At 33.8% G+C, this 25089-nt stretch overlaps 2 protein-coding genes and 2 long non-coding RNA genes across 7 annotated transcripts; all 4 read left to right on the plus strand.

The window, feature by feature from the left end:
* The first annotated feature begins 1143 nt into the window (after positions 1–1143).
* Positions 1144–4731, plus strand: LOC126926434 (uncharacterized). The gene is made up of 2 exons (XM_050742755.1): positions 1144–1775; positions 1846–4731. The coding sequence occupies exon 2, from the start codon at positions 2054–2056 to the stop codon at positions 2969–2971; it is 918 nt and encodes a 305-aa protein (XP_050598712.1). The 5' UTR covers positions 1144–1775; positions 1846–2053; the 3' UTR covers positions 2972–4731.
* Positions 4732–5569: 838 nt separating this feature from the next.
* Positions 5570–9621, plus strand: LOC126926439 (uncharacterized). Of its 3 annotated transcripts, XR_007714562.1 has the most exons (6): positions 5570–5787; positions 6002–6265; positions 6440–6593; positions 7413–7894; positions 7960–8253; positions 9479–9621. XR_007714562.1 is itself a non-coding variant. In XM_050742767.1 (4 exons), exons 2-4 carry the CDS (start codon positions 6254–6256, stop codon positions 7637–7639), a joined length of 393 nt encoding a protein of 130 aa, XP_050598724.1. In that variant the 5' UTR covers positions 5630–5787; positions 6002–6253; the 3' UTR covers positions 7640–7660. The 3 variants fall into 3 exon arrangements, 1 of the variants encoding a protein (XP_050598724.1); XR_007714561.1 differs by lacking the exon at positions 7960–8253 and having other exon boundaries at positions 5618–5787; XM_050742767.1 differs by lacking the exons at positions 7960–8253; positions 9479–9621 and having other exon boundaries at positions 5630–5787; positions 7413–7660.
* Positions 9622–13389: 3768 nt separating this feature from the next.
* On the plus strand, positions 13390–14265 carry LOC126926490 (uncharacterized). Its single transcript, XR_007714657.1, has 2 exons — positions 13390–13541; positions 13631–14265. It is a non-coding gene; the product is annotated as an uncharacterized LOC126926490 (long non-coding RNA).
* An 8281-nt stretch (positions 14266–22546) lies between these two features.
* LOC126926465 (uncharacterized) lies at positions 22547–24013 on the plus strand. Of its 2 annotated transcripts, none has more exons than XR_007714628.1 (3): positions 22547–22874; positions 23510–23809; positions 23912–24013. It is a non-coding gene; the product is annotated as an uncharacterized LOC126926465 (long non-coding RNA). The 2 variants fall into 2 exon arrangements; XR_007714627.1 differs by having other exon boundaries at positions 23510–23756; positions 23860–23996.
* Positions 24014–25089: the final 1076 nt, after the last annotated feature.

The following is a 25089-nucleotide window of genomic DNA, read 5'->3' on the forward strand; positions in this document are numbered from 1 at the left end:
TTTATAAATTCTTATACACGATCGTCGTTAATTCCTGCTGATTTCTAGGAGATTTCACGCCTTAGAGCTAATTCGAATTCATAAGCTGCGTACAAGATTTTTATGCTATATATACATATACATGTATAATTACATATAGGATTATTAGTAGTTCATTTTTAGTCGATAAAGTAATAAAAGAGTTAACTGCAGACGAGAACAATATGTTTCCTCTAAGAGCAGCAGTTCTAGAGAAATAAATATACATAGACGACATTTTCTCTACTGACTGCTCTAAGGAGTCAGCCCTGCTAAAACAATAACAAGCGATTTGTGCAAGGTCGACGGTTTCAATTTACACAAATGGCTTTCAAATGAGCTGAGGCGGATGCCAAACGTGTTGATTTATTTAATGACGCGACGAGTGAATACTTGCTATAGTCAGATGTATTAAAAATCGCTCTAAGTACAGAATACATTCAACTAGAATCAAACATACTATAAATTATTATAATCCAAGTTACAGTACCACGCCAAAAGAATTTATTTATAATTCTCAATGAAAATTGATTGTAAATAGTCTATAGTAAATAAAAAAAAATACAGAATACAGAGTTAATATTAATATATTAATTAATATTAATTAATATATTAATATTAATATATAATTATATATAATATATAATATAATATATAATTTATAATAATAATATTAATATATAATTAATTAATATTAATTAATATTAATTAATATATTAATAGATTAATTAATTATTATATTAATAATATCTCTATTAATATCTAATATCTCTCTCTATATATATTAATAATATATTAATATTAACGCTGTAATTGTCGTTTGCTCAATGCTACTCGCTATAATGATACTGGTTAATAAATGTTCTAGAGCTCGTCTATTTGTACTGGTTAGAGGAAAAATTTGAATTCGATTCCGGTTGACGGTTGCACGTAGCAGCGATATTGTTTTATCCGGAGTTTGTTTACTTTTAAATCTCGTACATCGAAACGGCGTTAATACTCCGAGGTAAAACAATAACACGAGTCACTCTCAATTCGAATCGTCCTATAACTCATGTGCCGCTATATACGTATATAACAAATATTTCTTACAATCTAGCGTGTGCAATTGTGTATGGGACCTTAGGTTTACTGTTCATAGATACTGTTAGGAATTAATCGAACGAATTCAAAGCAATCTTCTATATTATCGGAAATGCCGAATTTGCGTGGTTTTGCTTTGACGCTCGTCCACGTTGACGATTGTACAAAGAACAACCGACTACCCATGTGACAGCGACTATACCAAAATCCACGCCATTCCACGTTATCTGACAATGAACCGTTAAATTCTAACCTGGCCTTTGGACACATAGCCCAAACCAAACTTTCCCTATCGCGTAGGGCGTTCGGAATCCTCTCCTTGCCCCTCAACTCCTACAAACTCCGCCCATATAAAAACTACGAGCATTCAACTACGAGACTAGTCTTGGATACAGTGTTGGCCGTGGTTCGAACTATTTTAATACTTTGTAACTTCGCTACTTTATTGTAATATTGCAATTAATAATTTTTCTGAGTAAAAGCATATCAAAATATAAAAGTTAAGTTAAATATTAAGTTAAGTAATAGTGAGAAGTTCTCGTTAGGAAAACAAGACATCTTACCTACTTGAAAAGGACTCGACTTGGCCTACGGATCGTCATCAAACTCACAATCTGAAGCCTACAGCTTGATAACGGACATTCTACGGAAGTTCCATTTCTACGGATATCAAGGTAAAGCTCGATTCTTTTGCCAGACTAAGTAACAATTTTCGAGAAAAAAAATGTCTGAAGTATCATTTAGAGACAGCGGCATTAATCTGGAGCAAGTACTACAAGCGATACAGAAGCACAGCGAAATTCAGGAACAGATCCAAATTCTAACGCAACAAACAAGAGAAGAGAATAAACGCCGCGATAATGAAATCGAACTGCTAAAAAGAAAAATTGCCGAATTGAAGCTAGCCATTGCAAATCAGGAAACAATTAAGAAGAAGGATTCTAAATTTGTCATGAACAGCACAAAGAAAACCGCGAAATCGAAAAAAAAGTATCATTGTGTACCTGCAGCGAGCGCACCCAAAACGGTATTTGATCCTAAAAGCAATAACGATGACAAAGCCAAAGATAACAACGAACAACACCAGACTATGTTATTAGCGAAAGATGCAATAAGATACATTCCAATTTTAAACGGTGAGGATGACATTGGAGTGGAAGATTTCATAAAAGAAGTACATTCTATCCAAATGTGTTGTTCCGAAAAGGATTTGTTATTGAAAGCTATAAAAATCGATAAAATAGTTGGTAGAGCCGCGCAAAGTATTCGAAACGTACCTATTGAAAATTATATAAACTTATACGATACTTTGAGATCCAACATAGTACTTGAAGTAACATCTGACGAATACGAAGAACAATTACGCGATTTAAAACAGGGACGCTACGAATCTGTTCAAAATTTCAGCATCCGGTTCCGCTGCATATTGAATAAACTTATATATGCAATAACCAGTGAAAATCCACAACTAATTACAAGACGAATAATGATTGAAGCCACCATGAGGAAAGTAAGTCGAATTTATTTAAAAGGACTTAAAAACGACATAGGACGTATACTGTTAGCGAGCAAACTAGATTCATTGAACGAAACAGAAAAGAAAGCAGTAGACATTGAAAGATACCTACGAGAAGAAGAACAGGAATGGAGGACAGATACTCGACCAACAGTAACGTATAACCAACAGTTTAGTAACAGACTGATGCAGACAAGCAGCCGACCATTAGCTACAACACGTAATTATAATCCAGTCAACAAATGCGTTTCATCGTTTTCTAACACCGAACGTGTACCATTTGCTAAGCGGCAAGCAAAATGTTTTAAATGTGGCGAATTGGGACATGTTGCGAGAATTCTGTGTCGACCATGAGACTAGTCTTGGCCGCGATTTGAACAAATATTTTAATACTTTGTAACTTCGCTACTTCGTTACAATATTGTACTTCACCACTTTTGTGACTAAAAATACAAAAGGACAATCAGGTTAAGCTATTGCTCAGCTCTTCCTTTTTTTATTACGAATTTTACGTGACACCCTTGGCGTCGCAGCTGCGAAAGACATCGAAGTCCGCGATACCCTTGAGTGGCTTTGTTATCTTTCCTTACAACCAAGGATGACGTAACCCAGGCAACCGTTACGAGCGTTCGAACTATATTTTCTTACCATACTATCAACAAAAAATAAAAGCTAAATTTCAACGAGTTATTATATAAATTATATGATATGTATTTTATAAACAGAATTTATTGTCACGATATAGATAGATTTCTTAGATATTTAAAGAAGAAAGTTGTTTGCAATCATACACTTGACAATATATTCAAAAATCATCGAGATCGGAAAAGACGTAACGGTTCTATAGTTTCACCCAATCGATATTTATTAATTATAAGCAAACTAATTATCAATCTTGAGAATTCCCAGTTAAACTTAAAAATAATTATTGCATTTTTAGAAATAATGAACATTTATTCCTTACATAAGCGATCTAAGGATCGATCTTGCGTTATTTATTGTAAATTAAGATAAATTGTACACTTTATTTTGTGTCGCTTAGGATTGAATTATAACCTTACCGAAACAGTGCAAAGCATTCTTTAAGCATGAATATAATATAAATATTGTATTACACTCTGATCAGGCCTCTTACTACTTCTTTTACAATTTTATCATGTTATTTAACAGGGAATTGAGAATTTCACGTATAAAAGGGTAATTTTTGGATATAATTGGATTAAATTGACAGTTCTTCATAATTTGCTTATGAAATTACAATTATTATCCTTCTATGACGTGCAAATATAATACAATTTAACATTTTTAAAAGTATTAAAATATTAAGGACCGCAAGAAATTCCCACTTCTGTAAAACCGTCCATATCCGAATTTTCCTATTCATAAACATAACCTTGTTAGAGTGAAATACACACAAATTCTGTTTTTAATGAAAATATATTGATCCGCTATAATTATGTAATACTCTCTGTAGTATATCGTTTTTAAACCTTTGAGTCCTGATTAAATTTAGAAAATAATTTACAAAATTTGGATAGGATATAAATATTCTTCAAGAATTATAAGAGGTAAAATATGGAAGATAAATTGTTACATATCTGTACTTCATTTATGTAGTTATAATTTCTTTTTTCTTTGTTGAAGTTAATTAGAAATGTATATGATCACTCTTTAGATTGTAACCGCAATCTGCTCAAAGTGTTAGAAACTCTATACAGTTCAAATCGCTAGTTAACAATATTGTATATATTAGTTTAGTAAACAGACAATATACATATGTTTTATATTATTATAACTGTAAATTCATGTACCTGATTTTATTGATGCAATTTGTGCGATGCGACCTAGTCGTAAGAGGTACAGAAATATTTTTAAAAACATATATATTCAATCCAAGTGCTCAATGAGTGTTCGTGACCATTATATGTGAGTTACATACCTTTATATAATACATTAAAATTAAATTTGCTAACTCGAGCAGCACAACACTAGCATAATTTTGTATAGCATATACATATATATATATATATATACATGTTTGTCTTATTGTCATTTTATCGTGTGTTATCGTATAGCATTTACTTGTATAAAGATTCGTTTAATAAATAAATTAAATACAAAGTGCATTGGTTTTACTATATCGTAAAAACACTGTAATTAGTAAACATAATTTTATCGTTGAAATGCATTTTTGAATTTGAAGGAAGTATAAGCTTCATGACGAGAGTTGTAAATTGACTATTTAGTTGGCTTAGTTATAACACATTACTGTATTTAGTTCACGTTAAATAACCATCGTTTCCTGTTTAATCCATTCTAAATAAATAAAAAAGTCCTACATAATATTTATTAAATATTTCATTCAACGCGTCAGTAAATGTTTTGTTACATAAATTGTTCTCCATATTAATTCGGTAATTATTATCAGAGAATGTCTGACAGATTTTAATGATCTTGAAATATATAGTCAAGAGCATACTTCTGTATAACTTTTCCTTATGGAAATATTTTTCGATAAATCTGATAATATATGGAATGTTGCACTTTATTTTCTTCTTCAATTGGTCAAAATAATATATACAAAATGTCCCCAAAATGCAAATTAATGATAACCGCGCACGATCTCAACTTTTAAATAATTTTTACATTTTCTACATTTTTCCATTTATTTGGCTAATAAATTATTTTCTGAAAAAATAATTTTCAGATCGTTTATGAAGTAGTTAATTGAAATTTAATCCTAACGAGTTATTTAAACAGTTAATTTTTTATACCTCGAGAAACACGTTCGAAATATGATATATTTCATCGTGTTGTGAACGCATTCTTCCGCGTAGATTTATTAATTATACGAAACAAAAGTTTCATAATTAAACACAATGCACAAATATAAATATTTATAATATAAATATAAAACATATTTATGTAGATACATGTAAAATAAAGTATGTGCTGACGTTCAGTTAAAATCCTCTTAAATTCATTTGCATTTATAAAAATTTATAAAAGAGCCATTTATAAAAGAGATTCCTGCAGCAGTTATGTATAGATTGGTATAGATATAAATGTATAAAGTATGCATTTACAAAGTTGTCTGTAAACAAAGTGTGATAATATTTACCGTGTATTAGAGTCTATATAACGACGGAAATAAAGAATAATAAGGAAAAGTAAGATATTATTAAGAGTCGTTATTGCTAATAGATATAAATAATAGTTGAATAACATTTTCATAAGATTGGTAAAAATAACCTCAAAAGAAAATACAACATTTTTGCAAAGTTTAACGATAAATTATATTACAATTTTAAATTAACATCAAATTTTGAACTACACACATCTGAGTAATTAAATCTATATGATGTTATCTGTTTTTACTTTAAGGTGATTTATACTTTGTGTTTATTATAAATTTTTGAAGTCATAGAGAACATACAGAATTAGCATTTAAGTTTGGAACATTACTTCAAATGCCTGATTACTCAGCCAAGGAATACAGAAACAAGTCAAAGAGTGATAAGAAAATGTATTATCTTCCAAACGATCCTAAACGAAGAGAGTAATTGTGAATTAACTGCGTAACTCTTGGTGGAAAATAGAAAGTAATTGAATATAAATCCAATTTTTTAATATATTATGTTTAACAAAGTATTTGCATTACATTATTCCAGTCATACAGTATTTTAAAAAAATATATAATAAGCATAAAAAATGTATTTAAGTTTTCATTAATAAAATTAGACACTAATTTATATCTTCATGTCATTATATTAAACATGATTTTAAGCTTTTAATTTCACTAATATGCCACACTGTCCCTAGGTCACAATTGTACACACAGGTCTGTTAACTGCTGTAAAGGAGATGAGGTTCTTAATGTTGCAAGATGTATTTTACAAATCAGCCATCATTGAACACTGCGATCAGGTAGCTAGGATTTTGTGTTTGGCGCCATTCTTCGGTGAAAGCACTAAAGGTAAAGAATATAAACTAAAGCAATAAGCTTATTCAATAGCTAATACTATATTATGTATTTATTATAATTTCTCACCATTTATTTCAAACAAATACATCTACAATACTCCATTTAGTACAGAAAACATTGTTTAAATGAATATTAATTATGAACCATCATTAAACATGCATTATTATTACTAACAAAAAAGTTTAACAAGACTACAATTTTTAAATTAAACATGTACACATATTTTTATTGCTTTTATATTTGACGCATATATTGGAAAGTAAGTATTTTAGTTTTTTCTTAATTCATTAAAAAATTGTGTAACTATTAATCTACCTATAATATATAAACAGTGCCATATTTAAAATATTACCCATGATTAAAAATTTTCAATGTTATTAAATTTTTGATCGAGGAAGCTAAATTATAATCTAATTATAGAGTTTACAAAGGATTCTAATAATGAAAAAATATTTATTTTATATAACATTTCTTAGACATTAGTTAGATACAAAATAAGAATAATATAATCATAATAATCATATATTTAAGACAAAAGTTGATCTCTATGATCATTAACATGGTGTTGCTTTTTCCTCACATCCTCCTGCCACTTGCTTCGAAGCAGAACATACAGCAACTAGATATTATGTAATCAAATCCAACACCAAACAATACAATACGTATAGAACACTAATCATGGAAATACCAACACCTTTGGTAGCCGAAGTTATGCACAAGTAACTAACTTAACACCAACATAGCCAAATCCATTAGGAACATGCTCAAGCAACCACCGTTACAATACAAACTAATGGCAATTACTTTCAGATGTCAGCAGTATATGCACTACTGCGAACAGGCAGTACATTGAAATTATAGAAGCAGCATGGGCAACTACTAGTTATGAACCAAATAACAGGCAAACAAAAATAATTCCACAAGACATTCTTGACAAAGTCAGAGAAAAAAGGAAAGTGAAAGCAAAATGGCAAAAACATAAAATACGTGAAAGCAAAAAAACATCTAAACAAACTTCTAAAGGAAATAGAAAGTAAAATAAAAGATCATAATAATAACGAATTCTCAAAATTCATAGATTCACTCTGTGCATACGAGAATGCCAACTATGTTCTATGGAAAGCCATGAACAAAATAAAGAAGCTAATAAAACTAATCCCAGTAATCAGAAAAACAGACAACACACGAGCCAGAAGCAACGGAAAGGAGGCTGAAGAATTTTGCAACCATCTTTGTTGAAGTTATCTGTTCGAGGAACGTGTGATGAATGTGTAACAGAAATATATTTGAGTGTAAGTATAAGTATAAATATAAGTATAAGTACAGGGTATACTAATCCAGATCCACACTCTGGCAGCGTTGCATTACAACAGAGCTTCGAAGCCATGCGTCTAACTATAATACTAGTCTATATACTTACTATTACTTACTATTATATGTAGTATTATATAGTTCTTCTTCAAACTTACTATTACTTACTATTGGTGGCCCGTCTATATATATCTGGCTGCACTATCTGTGTGCATGGCATATTCTTAAAAAGACTATGAGACTGGAAGGCCCTTCAAATTTATTTAGAGCTAAACAATACTCAATGGCTTTGAGGACTAAGAAAACTAAACACTAAAGAAGATGTAGAGTTTTCCTAGAAGTGAGCATCGCTTCAACAAAAGCAAATAATAAAACCATTTATTTCAGCAAACGTTCAAACCGCGTTGAGTGCACTCGTTCTCGTCTCTCAACAGCAAAGTAGAAATCTTGTGCTATCAAGCACTAATCAGACCGAATCAGCTGTCATCCTTTCTTGCTCTTCTTTTGCTTCCATCTGTGTCGCTCCATTTCTCATCTCTTCTAGTCCCTTCTTTCTCTTTCTTGCTCTTTTCCCTTCTTGGCCATTTCCCCACTTTCCCTTTCTTTCCTTTGTGCACTCCTTTACTAGTTCCTTTCTTGATTCCAGGGCTTTCTCTTCATACCTTGCTACTCTTTTTAATGCTTTTTCTTCGTTTTCCATTGGCTTGCATTCCTCTATCAATATATAATTTGGTGTTGACATATCTAGATCTAAGATCCATTTTTCATATCTTCTTTGTATTCTATCCAATTTTTCTTCTAAATTTCAACCCCATACCTCTGCTCCAAACAGCACCACGCTCTCTACCAGTGCTCCAAACATCTTCATTCTCCTCTTGTAGTCCTATTTGAATATCCTTTCTCCCACGTTCCATGTTTTCTTCACTGCTATTGTTGCTCTCTTTTTCCTGTCCTGTATGTGCTCCTCATCACTGTCGTTTTTCTGTAGTATGTACCCTAGGTATCTTATCTCGTCCACTTCTTCTAATTCTTACTCTTCCCATTTTCATTTTCTTTGTCTCCATTTGTTTCTTCTTTTTTCGAAAACTACTATCTTGGCCTTTTCCGTGCTCAGTTCCAATTCGGTTTCCTTTAAAAATTTCTTTAATCTCCTTAACATTTCCTTTAGCTCCTCTTCTCTATCCGCTATCAGCACAATATCGTCTGTATATATCAGTGACCATACCTTTCCTTCTCCTACTACTATGCCCCCGGCTTGTCCCCTCCTTAGTTCTTCTTCCAGTCCAGCCACGTAGATGTCGAATAACGTCGGGCTCAACGGACATCCTTGTCTGACTCCCCTCACTGCCCAACACTTTTTTGTGTTGTGGCCCTAGATTCTCACCACATTCTTTGTTTCTGCGTATAACTGTTTAATCCTTCGGGTTAGTTTTTCGCTAATCCCCATTTTTCTCATTTTCTCCTCCATATAACAATTATTTCAATAAACTCTTTGCCGAACTTTTTTAGTTCATCGAGAAGAGAAATGTATAATAACTTAATCCTTTTTTGGTTTTTCGTTTCAGTCAAGAATTACGAGGTGGATCTTTCACGCCGATTGAAAACTGCAGTCCACGAAATAGGCTTAGAAATCTGTTATAATTATTTTAGTTTACTTTAAAACAAATTTTTTGTGTTCGTTAAATATATATAAAACCATATGCCAAAATTCAATAACTTTGTTTCTCTCTTTCCCTTCTAAAAAAAATCACAAAAAGACACTGTTTTAGAACATTCTAATTCAGGACATCCGCTCAATACATCTACAGAAATACGAAAGAAGCAGAAATATCTAAATAATTCCGATAGATTTCAAAATATATTAATTCATGGAAAATCATGAAAAATTTTGCACCGATATTCACAGTGTACGTTTTGAAAGATAATTAATCTACATACATGTTATCTTTTCTAGAATTAAGCATTAGATTCAACCGGAATCAAACATACGATAAACATTTCTTATTCAAGTTATAGCACAACAAAATAATTTACTTGTAATATTCAATGAGAATCGATTCTAAAATTCCTTCAAATAAAAAAAAATGTTATCTTTTCGATACAAATTCATACAATCTAACATGACATGATGATACATTTTAAACAAAATTTTGTATTTCATCGTGTATACTATTACCTTCATTGTATATAATTTTCACAAATAGTTTGATATGATAATTTCATAACAATAAATAAGAATGATAGAAATTTATAACCAGAAACGAAGACAGAGACTATAAGTGGTAATATTGTCATTATGAGCATCGTAATTGATATTACGATTGATATATATAAAGAATATATAAAGAACAAGTTGATTAAAATTTTGAACAAAATACAAATTTAATGTTAATTATTTTCATTTTTTAACATTTAACGCTCCGATTTTCAATTGTGAAAATCGACCGGCAACTCCAACTTATACTCATCATACTTCGACTTGCAAGTTTTTACCACTTTACCGACCGACACCCTATTAATCGGTTTATCTTCGCCGACGCTTACCGACCGATATCCGATTAATCGGTTGTTACTATAATTAAAAGTTATTACTTATAATTCTCAATGAGAATTGATTGTAAAATTCTAGCAAATAAAAAAAAGCTTTCAAGTGTCATATTTTAAAAAGAGTAGAGCGCTGCACATCAGTAGTGCTTGAGAGGCAGACTAGGAGAGTTAAAAATTAAGAGGAGATATAAATTTGTAAATCTATCAAATTCAAAAATATTATTCAGAAATGCTTCAAAAGCTTTGACATTTCTTGGGAAAAACACGTTTTGCAACACAGGTTTAATACTTTTTTAGGTGAGAAACGGAAATGGAAAAGTTATCAATATGCAATGGAAGCTACCCAGACTAAAAAGGAAAAGGGGAACAAAAGTAGATTTGGAAAATTCACGTACGAAAATAAGACTAATTAACGTGAAAACCAATATCAAGTGGTTAGAAGATCCGTAAACGTCAAACAGACGTATAACATTACGAAACCTCGGTGATGAGAATTTACAAAATCATTCTACTTTTATATCAAAAACTATACATTAAATGTAATGTAAATTGAATAAAACAAGGAAACATTAAAACTACGTATAAGAATAAAAAAACATATAATGAAACAATTGGAAGAACAAATGAAACTACAAGAGCTCGATTCACACCCATACAGGATAGTAAGAAATATTCTAAAAAGTAAAAATGTAAATTATTATACCTACTAAACAAAGATGGTAAAAGGTTTCAAGTGGCAATGAAAGAATTACACACGAAATTTTTACTTGTTTTTTATTTGATAGACTTTTTACAATTAATTCTCATTGAGAATTATAAGTAAATTAAACACCGAAAACTTGACATAGAATATATCGAAACAGATCTATTGGAAAGGAGACACGAGCTACACAACATAATTTACTTAAGCAAAAGTGTCTCATTAACACCATTGTCAATGTTTCTCTCTGAACTTGAATAAGACAAAACCAACAAGGAAATTTATGATACCGGTGAGGTATGTGATACGTTCATAAAAGTAGAAACGCCAAGAGCTAATGATAATATTCCACAGTGTGGATCAGTTTTTTCAACCATTGTGTAAGAACGGATGGTTTTAAGCCGGACGTAAATGTTGAACGAGACGAAGACGAGAGACACCACCAGCAGCGTCAGGCTTTTAACCTTTCTTATTTTTTCCCACTCAGGAATTTTGTAAAAACTCTTTCAACCATTCCATAACCAGCTATCGATACGACGAGTAACCTTTTTTTTGTAGAAATTCTCTGCAGGCCACGAATAGGATAGAAACAAGAGGAATCCTGTACTATTGAGTTAGGAATTAAGTGATTGTGGGTTTTGTCATTAGGTGATAATGACAAGATCCGCAATCATTTAGTTGTCAACCTAAGACATTATAGTATGAATGTATATGTTGATATTAAAACAATTCCATTCTCCCACTCATGGAATCCATGTTGGATGGAATCCAACATCCAAAATAGTAGAGAAGACAATTGACAGAAGATGAATGGATGAAATAATAGCTAAATACCATTCTTTTTTTGTACGTGGAGAAATCCTCATGGTCGCTTTACTGCTGCAGCAACAGCAGAGCAGTGTCGGACTCTTACCGACTAAAACTCCACGGGCGGGATGGTAGGAATTTGCGCGAGTGATGGTCGGCCCTGAGGGGTGCTTACCAAGCAACTTTACCAAGCGCTCGCAGAAAGTACAAACACAACACGCAAGGGAGCACTCTGGATTGCCTCTGTTGTACATTGGCTTGTGAGAGAGATTCGGGGTTCTCCATCCTTTCGAAAAATATTCATGTCGAGGTTACAAACTCACTATGCCCCTGTCATGTCTTCAGCCTCGAGACTGAAGGAGCGCGGCTGGCTAGCCCGCCAATAACCAAATACCTGATCCTGGGCCAACAATTTAGATTTAGAAAGAATCAGAATACAGTAAAGTAAATACACAGAATAAAAGCGACGTAATTAAATCAACGGAAGGAGGAAAATAATACACCGCGTTGTTTCTCAATGTGGAAAAGGCCTTCGCTAAAGTCTGAATGATTTTATGTATTATGTGATAAAATGAAGAATTTTAAGAAAGTTATAAACAATTCTGCTGAATGGCACATATGGAATTATTTTCTCCTACATTAGGAATAGGTATTTTTATGTTAAAATTAGAAATGTAGGTGACGTCTCTGAAAGAAATGTACGGTTCCACAAGAAAGTGTCCTCGAACCCATTTTCTATTTCGTTTATAGCTAACAATGCTGGAAACGGAAACTTATTCCTTCGCTAGATTCACGTCTGAAAATAAGCTAGAAAAATTTGCCGAATGTCGAGCTGGACAAATTGTAAGGTACAAATTAAGCATGCGACATAGAAACAAGCACGGAAACATTGAAATAGCAACAAGAAACCTAAAAAGCACCTATACAATGTAGCACGCTTAACGAGAGATAGCAAAATCCAATTAAACTCAAACAAGTGTTTGCACATTGCCTTCCCTTTAAAAAAAAAAAAGAATCTCATAAGATTAAATTGTTAAATCAGGAAATCTAACAAACAACTTTGGCTAAATATGTTGTACTGCATTTGGATCGTAAGTTGGAGTGGAAAACATTAAACACCTAATGATAATGAGAAATTCGTTGCAATACCTTACAGCAAGAAAATCTAAATTGAGCATGAGCAACAAATTACTATTTATAAAACCATAACAATAACTGTAGCAGCTAACTACAGAAACAAAGAAGAAATCATAATATCAGGGGCTAGCATGGTTTATGATATGGAAACAACAAAATTGTTTCTGAGAAAACCGCTAAACAACATTCCTCCGTGCGTGATTTCGTTAGAGTATTTCATGATGGTCTGAATAGCAAATATCCAATTAAATAGCACGCACATAACACAAACAAGGCCAATTAAATACCTAGAATTCCACTTGGACAAGTAATTTACACGGAGGCTACATACTAAATTAATTCTAGACAAAATATGGATAAAAAGAAGACAGATGTACTGGCTAACTAATCGAAATTCTAAACTCAGCATGGAAAATACATCAAAACTCTACAAAACGGTAATAAAACCAATTTGGACATATGAAATAACACTATGGGGGACAGCAGCAATGAGACACGTAAATGAACTAAAGTCGCTACATCGAAGATACTGGCAACAATAGTCAACGCCCTCTGGTATGTCAGAAACGAGGATATACGCAAAGACCTAAAAATACCAACGGTCGAAGAAGAACTCGGCAGATACGCAAAATATACAAGGAAAGAACGGCAACAGATCCAAACCAGCTGGCTGATAAAGCCAGCAAAACTCGCATAGGAAGAACATTAAAAAGAAAACATCCCAGTGACCTCACTAAAGAAATAAAATAGTCAAACTCGAAAATGGTACTCCGCTGGGAGTAGCCATCCACATGTTATTTAGCTAAAAATTGTAAAGTACAAACTAAATAATAAAAGAAGAATTCAAAGTTCTAGATGGTTGGAAAAGTCGCCCGGCGCTACTCATCCAATTTAACGTCGGATTTCTTCAACCGAAGCGTCGGTCGACAACGAACGTCGTACGCAGCTTCGTTTGAAGCGCTCGTAAACCCGAATCAAATGGACGATATTTATATCGTCGGTCTGACAATCGCACAGTGGTACCAGTTGCGATGTACACACCCGTCGGTTGTATCAATACGCATACAACTTGTAATAAACATGTGAAAATTCTGCTAACGGATATGTAGGCCTATGTTGGTTAATAAAAACACTTTTACACTGTTTCACAAAAGAAGAATACATACATATGTATTTTCTTGTTCTTCCAACCCATTACCGTTGCGGCCATTTGTTGCAAATTAGATCGTTTGCATCGGACCCAAATCTTGAGGTTAAAATCTTTTGTTACAAATTATTAATTAGATCTATTTATAACATATGCTAATCCCATATGTTATAAAATCTCTGCCGGTGCAGTGGAAAACTCAAGGGTAAGCATCTTGAAAATAAGTGCATTAGAAGAGGAATTAGAACGGCCTTCTCTTACTACAAGAAATATAATAGCAGCAAAAATATATCATTAAGAGCTTCATAGTAGATTTAATAATAATGATTTAATTAAAGGAATTATTTACCTTTACCCCTTATATTTTGAGAGGGCTACGAACAATGTACATCTCCTTCAAGAGGCTAATTAGAATACTTCCTATGATATACATTGCCACATTAAGATTCAAGTACTTCCCAATCAGCTAGAATCTCGGCGGTGTAGCCAGCTACGTAGCCAGCTAAAGAGGCAGTTGACCGTAATCCTCCGAGCAGGTCGGATCTCTCGGCCCTAAGGGATAAACAGGCGTAGGCCCTAACAGTGAGCGCGGCAAGTTATACAGTGCACAGTAGACAGTGAGAGAGCAAAAAAAAAGAAAAACAAAAAGAGTGCTAAATAGTGAAAAAATAGTGATAACATCAACCACTCTACAAAGAATAAAAAAAATAGAAGCAGAAAGGAATGAAATCGAAACCAAGGAGGCGGAATCTGCCATAAGCTCGTCAAAAAAAGGAATCAAAAGAAAGATAGAAAAACAACAAATAATTAAAGATAGCAGCATAAGAACTGCTACACAAAAGACGCGGAAACTCAATCCGCCTCCAAACCTGGTAACCAGGAACAAAACGAACTCAAAACAAGAAAATTTAAAAGGAGAAGAAAGCGACTCATAAGAAGAGCACGACGATAAAAACGAAAATATGAAACAAAAAAGAAGCCCACAACCTCAACCAATGGCAATCACATTAAAAAACAGATTCGAAGCCCTCCAAGCCCAAGACCCCTGCACACCGCAACCGCATGAAACCATTATCGAAAACATTAAAAAAAAAAACGACGTATTAAGGAAAAAGGTAACCAGACAGCACACTCCCCTGGACACGTCATCAATAACCACAAGCAAAAGCTATACCGCCCGGACAAGCACCCCCCCACCCCGCCGCTCCGCCGAAAAAAACAACACCACAACCGCCAACATTACTGAAAAACCAAACGCATAAGGGCCTGTCACCCAGCCACCCCGCTGAAGACCAGGCAGACCCACCCACATCGGCAAAAGGGGCCAGGCCGCCCCCCATCAACATAACGTTACAAGACCCGAAAGACACAATAGCACTCATGGAAAACTCCCTCAAAATCAAGAATTTCCATATCAAAAGAATCCATGCAGGTAAGCACGTGCTTTATCTTCAAAACCTAAATGACCACGCGAAAGCAAAAAAAATACTGACCGCAGCCAACACGGCCTATTACACATATACCCCAAAATCCTAAAAACCTCACACGTACCTGCTAAAAGGGCTAGGAAACAGCTACACAGAAGCAGAAATTCTAGAAGACCTAAAAGCCCTGAAAATAGAAGAAGTTAACTTCACCAAAGTGACGCGATTCACAACAAGAAAATCAAGGGAGAACAACACATTGCTCCCAATCTATATAATTCAAGTATCCCCCGATAGCAACATTGGGAACCTACTAAAAATAAACAGACTCAACTATCTGAAAATAGCATGGGAAAAAATTAAAAAAAACGATATCACGCAGTGCTACAAATGCCAGCGAATAGGCCACACAGCACAAAACTGTAACCTAAACTATCGCTGTGTAAAATGCACTGAACCGCACGGGCCAGGCGAGTGCAAAATAAAAAAAGAAGCAGCAGTAAGGAAAGAAAAAATCTACTGCGTAAACTGCAAAAACTGCGGACATCCTGCATCATACAAAGGATGCCCAAAACTCGTCGAATTACGTAAAAAGATTAATGAAAAAATCACCAAAGCAAAAACAGCAAAAACCGAAAGAATCGCCAAAATAAGCCGTAAGTACGTCCCCGAGCTAAAGTTCGCGGACATAGTAAAACAAAGAACAAGTATAAACGAGACAAGCCCGCAAGTAACAAACATAGCGGCACGAGTCAAACAAAACCCCAACCCAACAATAGACTCACCCCAAATAAGCATAATAAATGTCATTGAAGACTTCAAAAAAAGCATCCTAAAAGCTCTAAGCGACCAACAAACACAACTAAACGAAATAAAAAAAGCACTAAATACACATGAAGAAAGAATCGATTCCATCTTCAACATCATCGAAAATATAGACGAAGATTAGCCAAAACCCACTCGTCCACCAATCACAGCAAAAAATAAACCAGATAAAAGTTAAACATCTGAAAATCATCTCAATAAACGCCAACTCACTAATCTCAAACCAAAAAAGATACAGCTTGCTAACACTAATTAAGAAAGAAACCCCCGACATAGTACTTATCTCAGAAACCAAACTGAACTATAGACATAAAGTGCAATACAAAAACTACTCTATAATAAAACACGACAGACCAAACGCTACCCAAGGAGGAGGAACGGCAATCCTCATAAAAACCCCCTGAAGTTCAAAACAATACAAAACGACAAAATAACAAAATTCAAAATCCTAGAGACGACGATCATAAAAATAAAAATAAACAATAAGGAAAACTTATTTATCTCCGCAGCCTACGCAGCCTACGGAAACCAGAAACAATTTAACGACGAATTCGACGATCTCTTCCAACTTTTACAGCTCGACAAACAGGAAAACTACTACATAATAGCCGGTGACCTTAACGCCAAACATACCAGCTGGAAAAACGAAACAAACAACACGAGAGGAAACTCCGTCAGAACCTGGCTAGACAATAAAAGCATTTTCTACAAAACAAACCTCTATGGCTCCGAGCTACCCTCTTACCCAAAAGGATGCTCCTACCTAGACATATGCCTAGCAGACGCCCGAATAAAATTCCAAAACTTACGACCAAATAACACTCTCAAAACCATAGACTACGACAGCGACCATAACGCCATAGTACTTCAGATAAGCAATAACACATCCGACTACCTAACACTCGAAACGCAGACCGAAACACCCAGGTACAACTACAAAAAGACAGACTGGAAAAAGTTCCAAAACCTGCTCGAACAGAACTGCGACCTAAAAATCTACAACAATGTCAACCTAACAGACAGACAAATCGACTCGTTCATAGACGATTTCGTCTATTTGTATTTTCTATTTAGAAAAACATATACAAATCGCCCTACAAGAATCCGTACCGACATTTAAAAAGTCTGCACATTCTCAAACGAAAACACATCGGACGACCCCAAACAGCCCGACCCAGAAATAAACTACTTTACAAACTTCAATCAATTAAGTACAATCTTCTCCACGCTAAACAACATAAAATCCGCCAGCTTCGATGGCATTCCAAAAATCTCGCTCAAACGCCTACCAAACAAAATAAAATGGTACTACACAGTACTGTTTAATAACGCACTAAACATCACGTACTTCCCCAAAAAATGGAAAAAAGCCAAACTCATAGCCATTACAAAAAAAAAATAAAGACGGCTCAACACCTGCAAACCTACGACCCATAAGCCTCCTCCCCAACATAAGCAAAGTATACGAAATGATCATAAACAACCCCCTAGCAGCCTTCTGCTCAAAAAATAAGATAATCCCGGAAAACCAATTCGGCTTCCGCCACAAACACTCCACAATCCACGCAATAAATAAACTTACGTCGGATATCTGCTGGGCACTTAACGCAAATCAGCGAGTAGCCGCCTGCCTAATAGACATCGAAAAAGCCTTCGACACCGTCTGGATCCCAGGACTCATTTATAAAATGATTAAAAAGAACTTCCCCGAATACCTAATCAAAATAGTATGGGACATGATAACAAACAAAACATTTATAATGACCGACGGCTCGTACACATCAAGCAAAGAATTCTCCATAGAGAACGGCCTGCAACAAGGAACAGTAAATTCCCCGCTACTCTTCAGCATCTACGATAACGACTTACTAAACCTCTTTAACCTCAACACATCCACACATAAACGCTCCATAGCCTTCGCGGATGACCTAATCACCTACGTAACAGGCCGCAAAACCAAAACGATAAGAACAGAACTGCAAGAACTCTTTAACAAAATCAGCGATTACTATCATACATGGAAACTAAAAATTAACGAAAGCAAATGCGAAACCATACTATTCAGACCCATGACAAGCAAAATCGGCCCAGCTGAAAGGGAACAAGTCAGGAAATTCCGCCTAAAAGAAAAAGCAAACGAAGAGAACCTCATACCACACAAAAATTGCGTAAAATACCTAGGAATAAACATAGATGAAAAACTAAATTATAAGCAACACATCGAAATCCAACTCTCCAAAGCCAGCAAAGCTTTTTGGAACACAAAAAGGCTGTTTTATTCCAGAATTCTCGATAGCAAAGTAAAAATCATGTGCTACCAATCGCTAATAAGACCCATTATAACCTACGGCTGCCCAATATGGTACAACATACCAGCGTCAATAATGGAAAAAATTCGCATATTTGAAAGAAAATGCATCAGAGCTTGCCTGAGCATTTACAGATCAGAACACAGCGGATACAGAAAATACGTAAAAAACAAAAAAAATATACGACTTAGCCAACATCCACCGCATCGACTGTCACATCCTAAAACTAACGAGAAATCACTTCTCGCAAGCCGCGAAGATCAAAGAAAACAGCCTAATCTTCGGCTGCTTATACCCAAACGACGCATACTTCAAAAACACTCTGTTAACAGGCCACATCCCCCCCGAAGCCTTTCTATACCTAGACGAAAGAAACTATCTCCAAGACCAAAACAACATACCCATAATTTATCATATGCAAAGGAAAATAGGAATGAAATCTATTCAATACGAGGAAAACCTAGATGGCCGTACTGCAGACACTAGTTGGAGATACAACATGGCCCTCCCCCAAAAGGATTCAGAAGACAAACACAGAAAAAACACAAAAAAATATTGGTGGATACGGAATTCACAACAAAAACAACAAGATAAAGAGCCACAGAACGGCAACGCTCACCGAATAAAAGTGTAAATATGTAAATATGTAAATATGTAAATAGATAAACAAATATTATACTAATCCCACAGAACACCTCTCCCCACCCCTCCCAGTCCCTCCCTAATAGGCTAGCGAACTGTCCTGTTTTTGCGTCCAGGCTTTCAGGACATAAATTAAAATATCGTACATAAGCACAGCGCAACAGCGGCTTAATTTTATTTTATTTAACAATAATAATCTTAAAAAAAAAAAAAAAAAAAGAAAAAAGAGAAAAGAATGTAATAATGCATGGCTACGTCGTACCGTCGCGTATCGGTACTTTTGCCTGTACCACCCTACAATTAGAATTCAGCGTTTATTCTGGAAAAAAAATCATGTAAAAAAAATATGTAAAAAACCTGGAATTAATAAACAAAGATAAAAAAAAAAAACGCCTGATAAAGCTCAGAACTGAAGACAAGGCGTCGTGAGTTCGAATCCTGCAATTGAGCTATTGTGTACAAAGAACCCAAGGAATTCGAATTTCTGTTCAATAGTAATACACAACATGCATGCGGCCAAGCCCCTTCCTCGTGTGTATTGTGTGGGTGTACTTTCTGGAAGTGCGCTGTATAAGGAACTGAAGTGTTTTAAACACACAGGGGCCCCCGACGATTGATCACATTATTCTACAGTCTCGCCCGTGGAGGTTTTAGCCGGTAAGAATCCGGCACTACCTTCTGCCGCCCCCATAAGGTGGTAGGTGTCTATTGAAGATTTCCTCTACGATAAAAAAAAAAAAATTTTTTTGTAGTATGAAAGAAGAAACTAATATTTTATTGAACTGCTACATTTCAATCAATATCACACGATTATGTTATTATTATTATTATATTATATTATTATATAGTTATTATTATATTAAAAATGTTTTGTGAATAAACGCTAGAAAAGATTAAAAACGCTATTTTGTTTATGGCATTTTGTATATTAGCGAATAATTATATATATAGTTAATTATAATTATAACATATAATGTATAATACATCAAGAGGCTAATTAGAATACTTCCTGATATACATTGCCACATTAAGAATCAAATACTTCCCAATCAGCTAGAACCTCGGCGGTGTAGCCAGCTACGCTCGTTAAAGCCCAGAACTAAAGGCGACGCGTGGCGTGCCGAGTTCGAATCCTCGGCTTTTGATGAAAAGAAGAATTACGATTTGTACCTCTCTTTATCGAGTTTTTCTGAAAAGAAAAATATGCAACAGGCAAGTGACAGCCCCGCTCTTGCCATATTGTTGTAGGTGCACGTATCTTCTGGGATTGCACCTTAGTAATAAAGGGTGCTTGATGATGTTAGGCACCCCAGGGGCCCGAGGAAACTCGCGCACTGGCTACTGATCCCCCGCCCGTGGAGGTTTTAGCCGGTAAGAATCCGGCACTACCTTATGCTCCACCACTTTGCTTGGGTATTAAGGTGTCTATGAAGATTTCCTCCACGAAAAAAAAAAAAAAAAAAATTTTTTTTGTGACATGAGAGGAGAAACTAATATTTTATTGACCCGCGGCATTTCAGTCATTATCACACGATTATGTTATTATTATTATTATATTATATTATTATATAGTTATTATTATATTAAAAATGTTTTGTGAATAAACGCTAAGAAAGGTACACATTATAGAGTTGTTTATCGAAATCATTACAAGGTCACGTAGTATCTAAACACCCGACGCAACACTTAAAACTCGTTTGTCGAAAAATAGCAGCATTGCTGTCAATGATATTATCATAGTCGTGTGTGCTATGTGTATCAACACAAGCGTCGGACGCGTATATCAGTTGGTGTTGCTATGTGAGTGGTGCAGACAGGCAAACAATGTTACCCATAGAATTCGGATTTAAGACTCAGACTGGGGATTTCAGACGCAACCGCGTAAGAAGCGGCAGTACGGCTAATGAAATTCCATCCTTAGACAATAGAGCCTTGTCTGGCACTCTTTCCAGGAAAAGCGTGCTCAGATTGCAAAGCACCTCAGAACAAAAAAAGACCAGTAAAATAAGTCAAATATAAATGGGCATTCCAAGCGTTTGGTGAGATTATTTTCAATCAAAAATGAATTTTTAATCAATATCCAAACGCGTTACTTTGAATATCAATTGTATAAACAACAAGAAAGAATTAATATATCCTTTTAAACTTTGCACACCGCACAGAAATACAGAACACATTTACTCTCAATATATTCTCATAGAGTTTCATTCGCTTGAAAAGAAACAAAAGATTTTGTCCACATTTCTTAAACATGATCGAAATTGATTGCAATATATTTACGTCTGCAGTTTGCTATTGAAGCAGACGATTGTCAGACATGTACTTACATACGTTTAAGGCGGATTCAATATTCGAAAATCAGTTAGAAGTAAAATTTTCAAAATTGAAAGACAGACGTGTGTTTATAATTTCCAACATCACAAAATACTGATCTTTTAATGCAAACAAAATTTTATTTAAATATATCTAACCATACAGATTAAAGCTCAAAAGGAGCAACTCCATTACAAAAACCGTTTCTGAATTCCATTTTCAGGAAAATGAGAAATTCGTGTAAATTATATGATATTTCACTGAAAAAATTCCTATCTTCGACGTCAAAAAATGATAGATTCGATGTGGAATGACCCTTATTGGAAAACAGAAGCGTGTTTCTTCATTGTTTCAGTATATGCAAATGAGTCTGAGACATACAGGAGACGCTACCATCTGATGCTTCTAGATGCAGTTGGAAACTGAAAAGACTGAGGTTTTACATTTTCTTCCTGTGATTCTTGATTTTCTTTAATCGATTTAATTTAGTCAGCTTTTCGTAACAGCCTACATCTACCTCTACAATTATAACTAAGCATACAGGTAAATAATACATAGATGATAGCACTGGATAATGAAAAAAAAAAATAAATAAATAAATAGATAAAAATGTATTAACGAATTAAATGCTTCAGATAGAACATTTTAATTTTATAAAAGGAGCGAAATAAGACATTTCTATCTAGAAATGACTTGAAATCATATTATTGAGATATGTATAATTTTATGTGCTAGACTAGGTTAGACTTGTATGTGAATATCAGTGTGTGGAAATATGTGTGTGCGCGGCGTCTCGAAAACAAAGGAATGTAAACTGTCCAGTTAACAATCTGTTATGGGAGAAAGTGCTGAGACGCGTGCAAGTGTGTATCGATGAATATCTTTGGAATCATTTATCGAATAAATATATAACTATTCTAATATAAATTCAAAGTGTATATTTAGTGTTCCTATACTATTATTTCGGCTATTAAGATCCAAAATTCTCAACACAGATTTAATTAATATTTTTAAATATACGTACAATTTATACACAAAAATTGTTAAGAAATTAGTGGTTTCAACATATGTACGTGGTATTACAATAAAACGTCCTATCGATATTCAAAGGTACTTACGAGTAATAGAACATTATAAATTGGCATCTTAAAAACAATTAGAGTAAATAAAGTTTAAAAGGTAAAAAATATGGAGTATTTCGAATGTTTCAACCAGTGGCCAAAAATAGCAAATATTCTCAAAATTCTAACGAGAGAAGTTATTTGAAAAAAAAGTTACCTCTCCTTGGCAATAAAAAAACCTACTAAATTGTAACAAATGTTTTGAAAAAATTAAGTGATTCAAAAATATTAATTTTTGAGTGTTCTGCTTACAAATAATCATTATCAGTGGACATTTCTACGGTTATCGATAACTATTATTAACGATAAATATTGTTTTGTTTATACATAACCATAACTGTAATGAACTATTTTTAGTTATTGATAATCATTATCGGTGACGGAATTTTTAACCAAAGAAGTTTGTGTAATTATAACGATTATTTCTGATGAAAACAATTTAAAATAATTGTAAGATGCTAACGTTTATATTATAAATTTGTAAATTTGGGTAACAAACATCATAGTCCCTGATTTCAACATATTTTTAAAAAATGAAAACATGCTATACAGAACATTTTAATTAATTGTAAGAAGGATACTAAAAGAAATTTAAATTAAAGTTCGTTTTTCTTTCTTTTTTAGAGAGAATTCAAGAATGGGATGTATGGAAATACCTGGAGCCCTTTCCAACGCACTCCGAATAGCGTTAGTCACGGCCAATGTAAGGAACCAAGAGGGTGGCAGTAGGGCCGCAGAAAAATCGGAAACCACTGAGATTACCATGGAAATGGATGGAGTTAAAAAGATAAGAAAGTCGGAAATTATCCCAAGGATACGTCTGTTAGTTTCTAATTGAGGGTACTTTTGCAACTGTTTCGCAGAAGGCAATGTTGGTAGTAACTGCTAGTAATAAATGGATGTTCGTGAGATTACAGAAATTAGGTAATAATGGTTGTCAGTTGAGTTTATAATATTTACTGATTATTTTGCAGCGTGTACGGAACACTTTAAAGCACAGGATAATAAAATTTAATCATAATACAGATCCGAAGAAAATCATGTTGAGTTTCTGAAAAATGGTATCTAAATATGTAGATCTGATGAAAATTGTGATGAATTTCTGAAGGATACCTAGTATAAATTTATGGCACAGAATACCGTGTAATTAATAATGAAATTGGTAAACGGATGTAATTAGATGATGTTGATCGTAAAGATTTTGTAAGTTTCACTGAATATTTTGCAGGAGAGAGCATGATGATAAGAATCGAGATCTATGTGTAGGTAATGCCATTTGTACTTGCAGTGACATGGAAAAAAGAATAGACAATGCAGGATAATATTTTTTCGTTTGAGGTTTCATTTTCTAAGATAATAGGTTTGAACTTTATATTTTATGTAAAGTATAACAATTTTGCCGGACTAATTAATTTTTCTTTTTTATTTACATAATATTAAAAATGATTATCTCTTTTTCCAGTGGGTTAAGTTTAGGTTGGACTGCATAAAAATGTGGCTGTCTGCTCCAAAATGAAATGTAATTGTAACATAAATTGTATTAAAGCTTTTTGCGAATATCTCGGAAACTAAAGCCAAGTAGCGATAATATGTATAAAAAAGTTGTCCAGAATGATGACCTCGACACATCTCAAAATCATGAAAATCGGTGAACTGTGTCCTTTTATATGTAATTTCTTAAATAAGTTTTATATTTACATAATGAAAAATAATACGATATATATCTCAATTTTTATTATTTATTTGCTAATAGTATTAACAAGAACACTGTTATTGTTAACAAAGCAACAACGTATGATTCGTATTATTCATTTCCATAACGTATTATTCAAGGCTCGAACAATTTCTCTAAATAGTATAACATGAATATATATTAGCAGATGATATAATGTAGCTTTGTAAATGTGGACATTAATACGGCTGAAAATTGAGCTGATGAAGCTAAAACTTATGGTTGTTTGAAACTAGCAACGTATCTAGATATGCATGCGTTCTATTGCATGCACTCGACAAATTTCATCGATTAAATCCGAAACTAAACGTAACATTGGAACTAAAACTTGGAACAATGTTTACAACAACTAAAACAATCTAAAACAACCTTCAAGTGCTCGATTTTCAAGAAAATGGGCCTAGTAAAAAATCACTTTTTTTCGTGATAAAGCATTATTTGTTTGGAACTATGTAGAATAAACGTAGAACAA

This window comes from Bombus affinis, chromosome 18 (assembly GCF_024516045.1).
Source record: "Bombus affinis isolate iyBomAffi1 chromosome 18, iyBomAffi1.2, whole genome shotgun sequence".
NCBI lineage: Eukaryota > Metazoa > Arthropoda > Insecta > Hymenoptera > Apidae > Bombus > Bombus affinis.

Coding starts and splice junctions, on each gene's coding strand:
- LOC126926434 (XM_050742755.1), top strand. CDS start 2,054: ATGAACAGCACAAAGAAAACCGCGAAATCGAAAAAAAAGTATCATTGT.
- LOC126926439 (XM_050742767.1), top strand. Junction 6,594..7,412: donor CTTCGGTGAAAGCACTAAAG/GTAAAGAATATA, acceptor AATTACTTTCAG/ATGTCAGCAGTATATGCACT.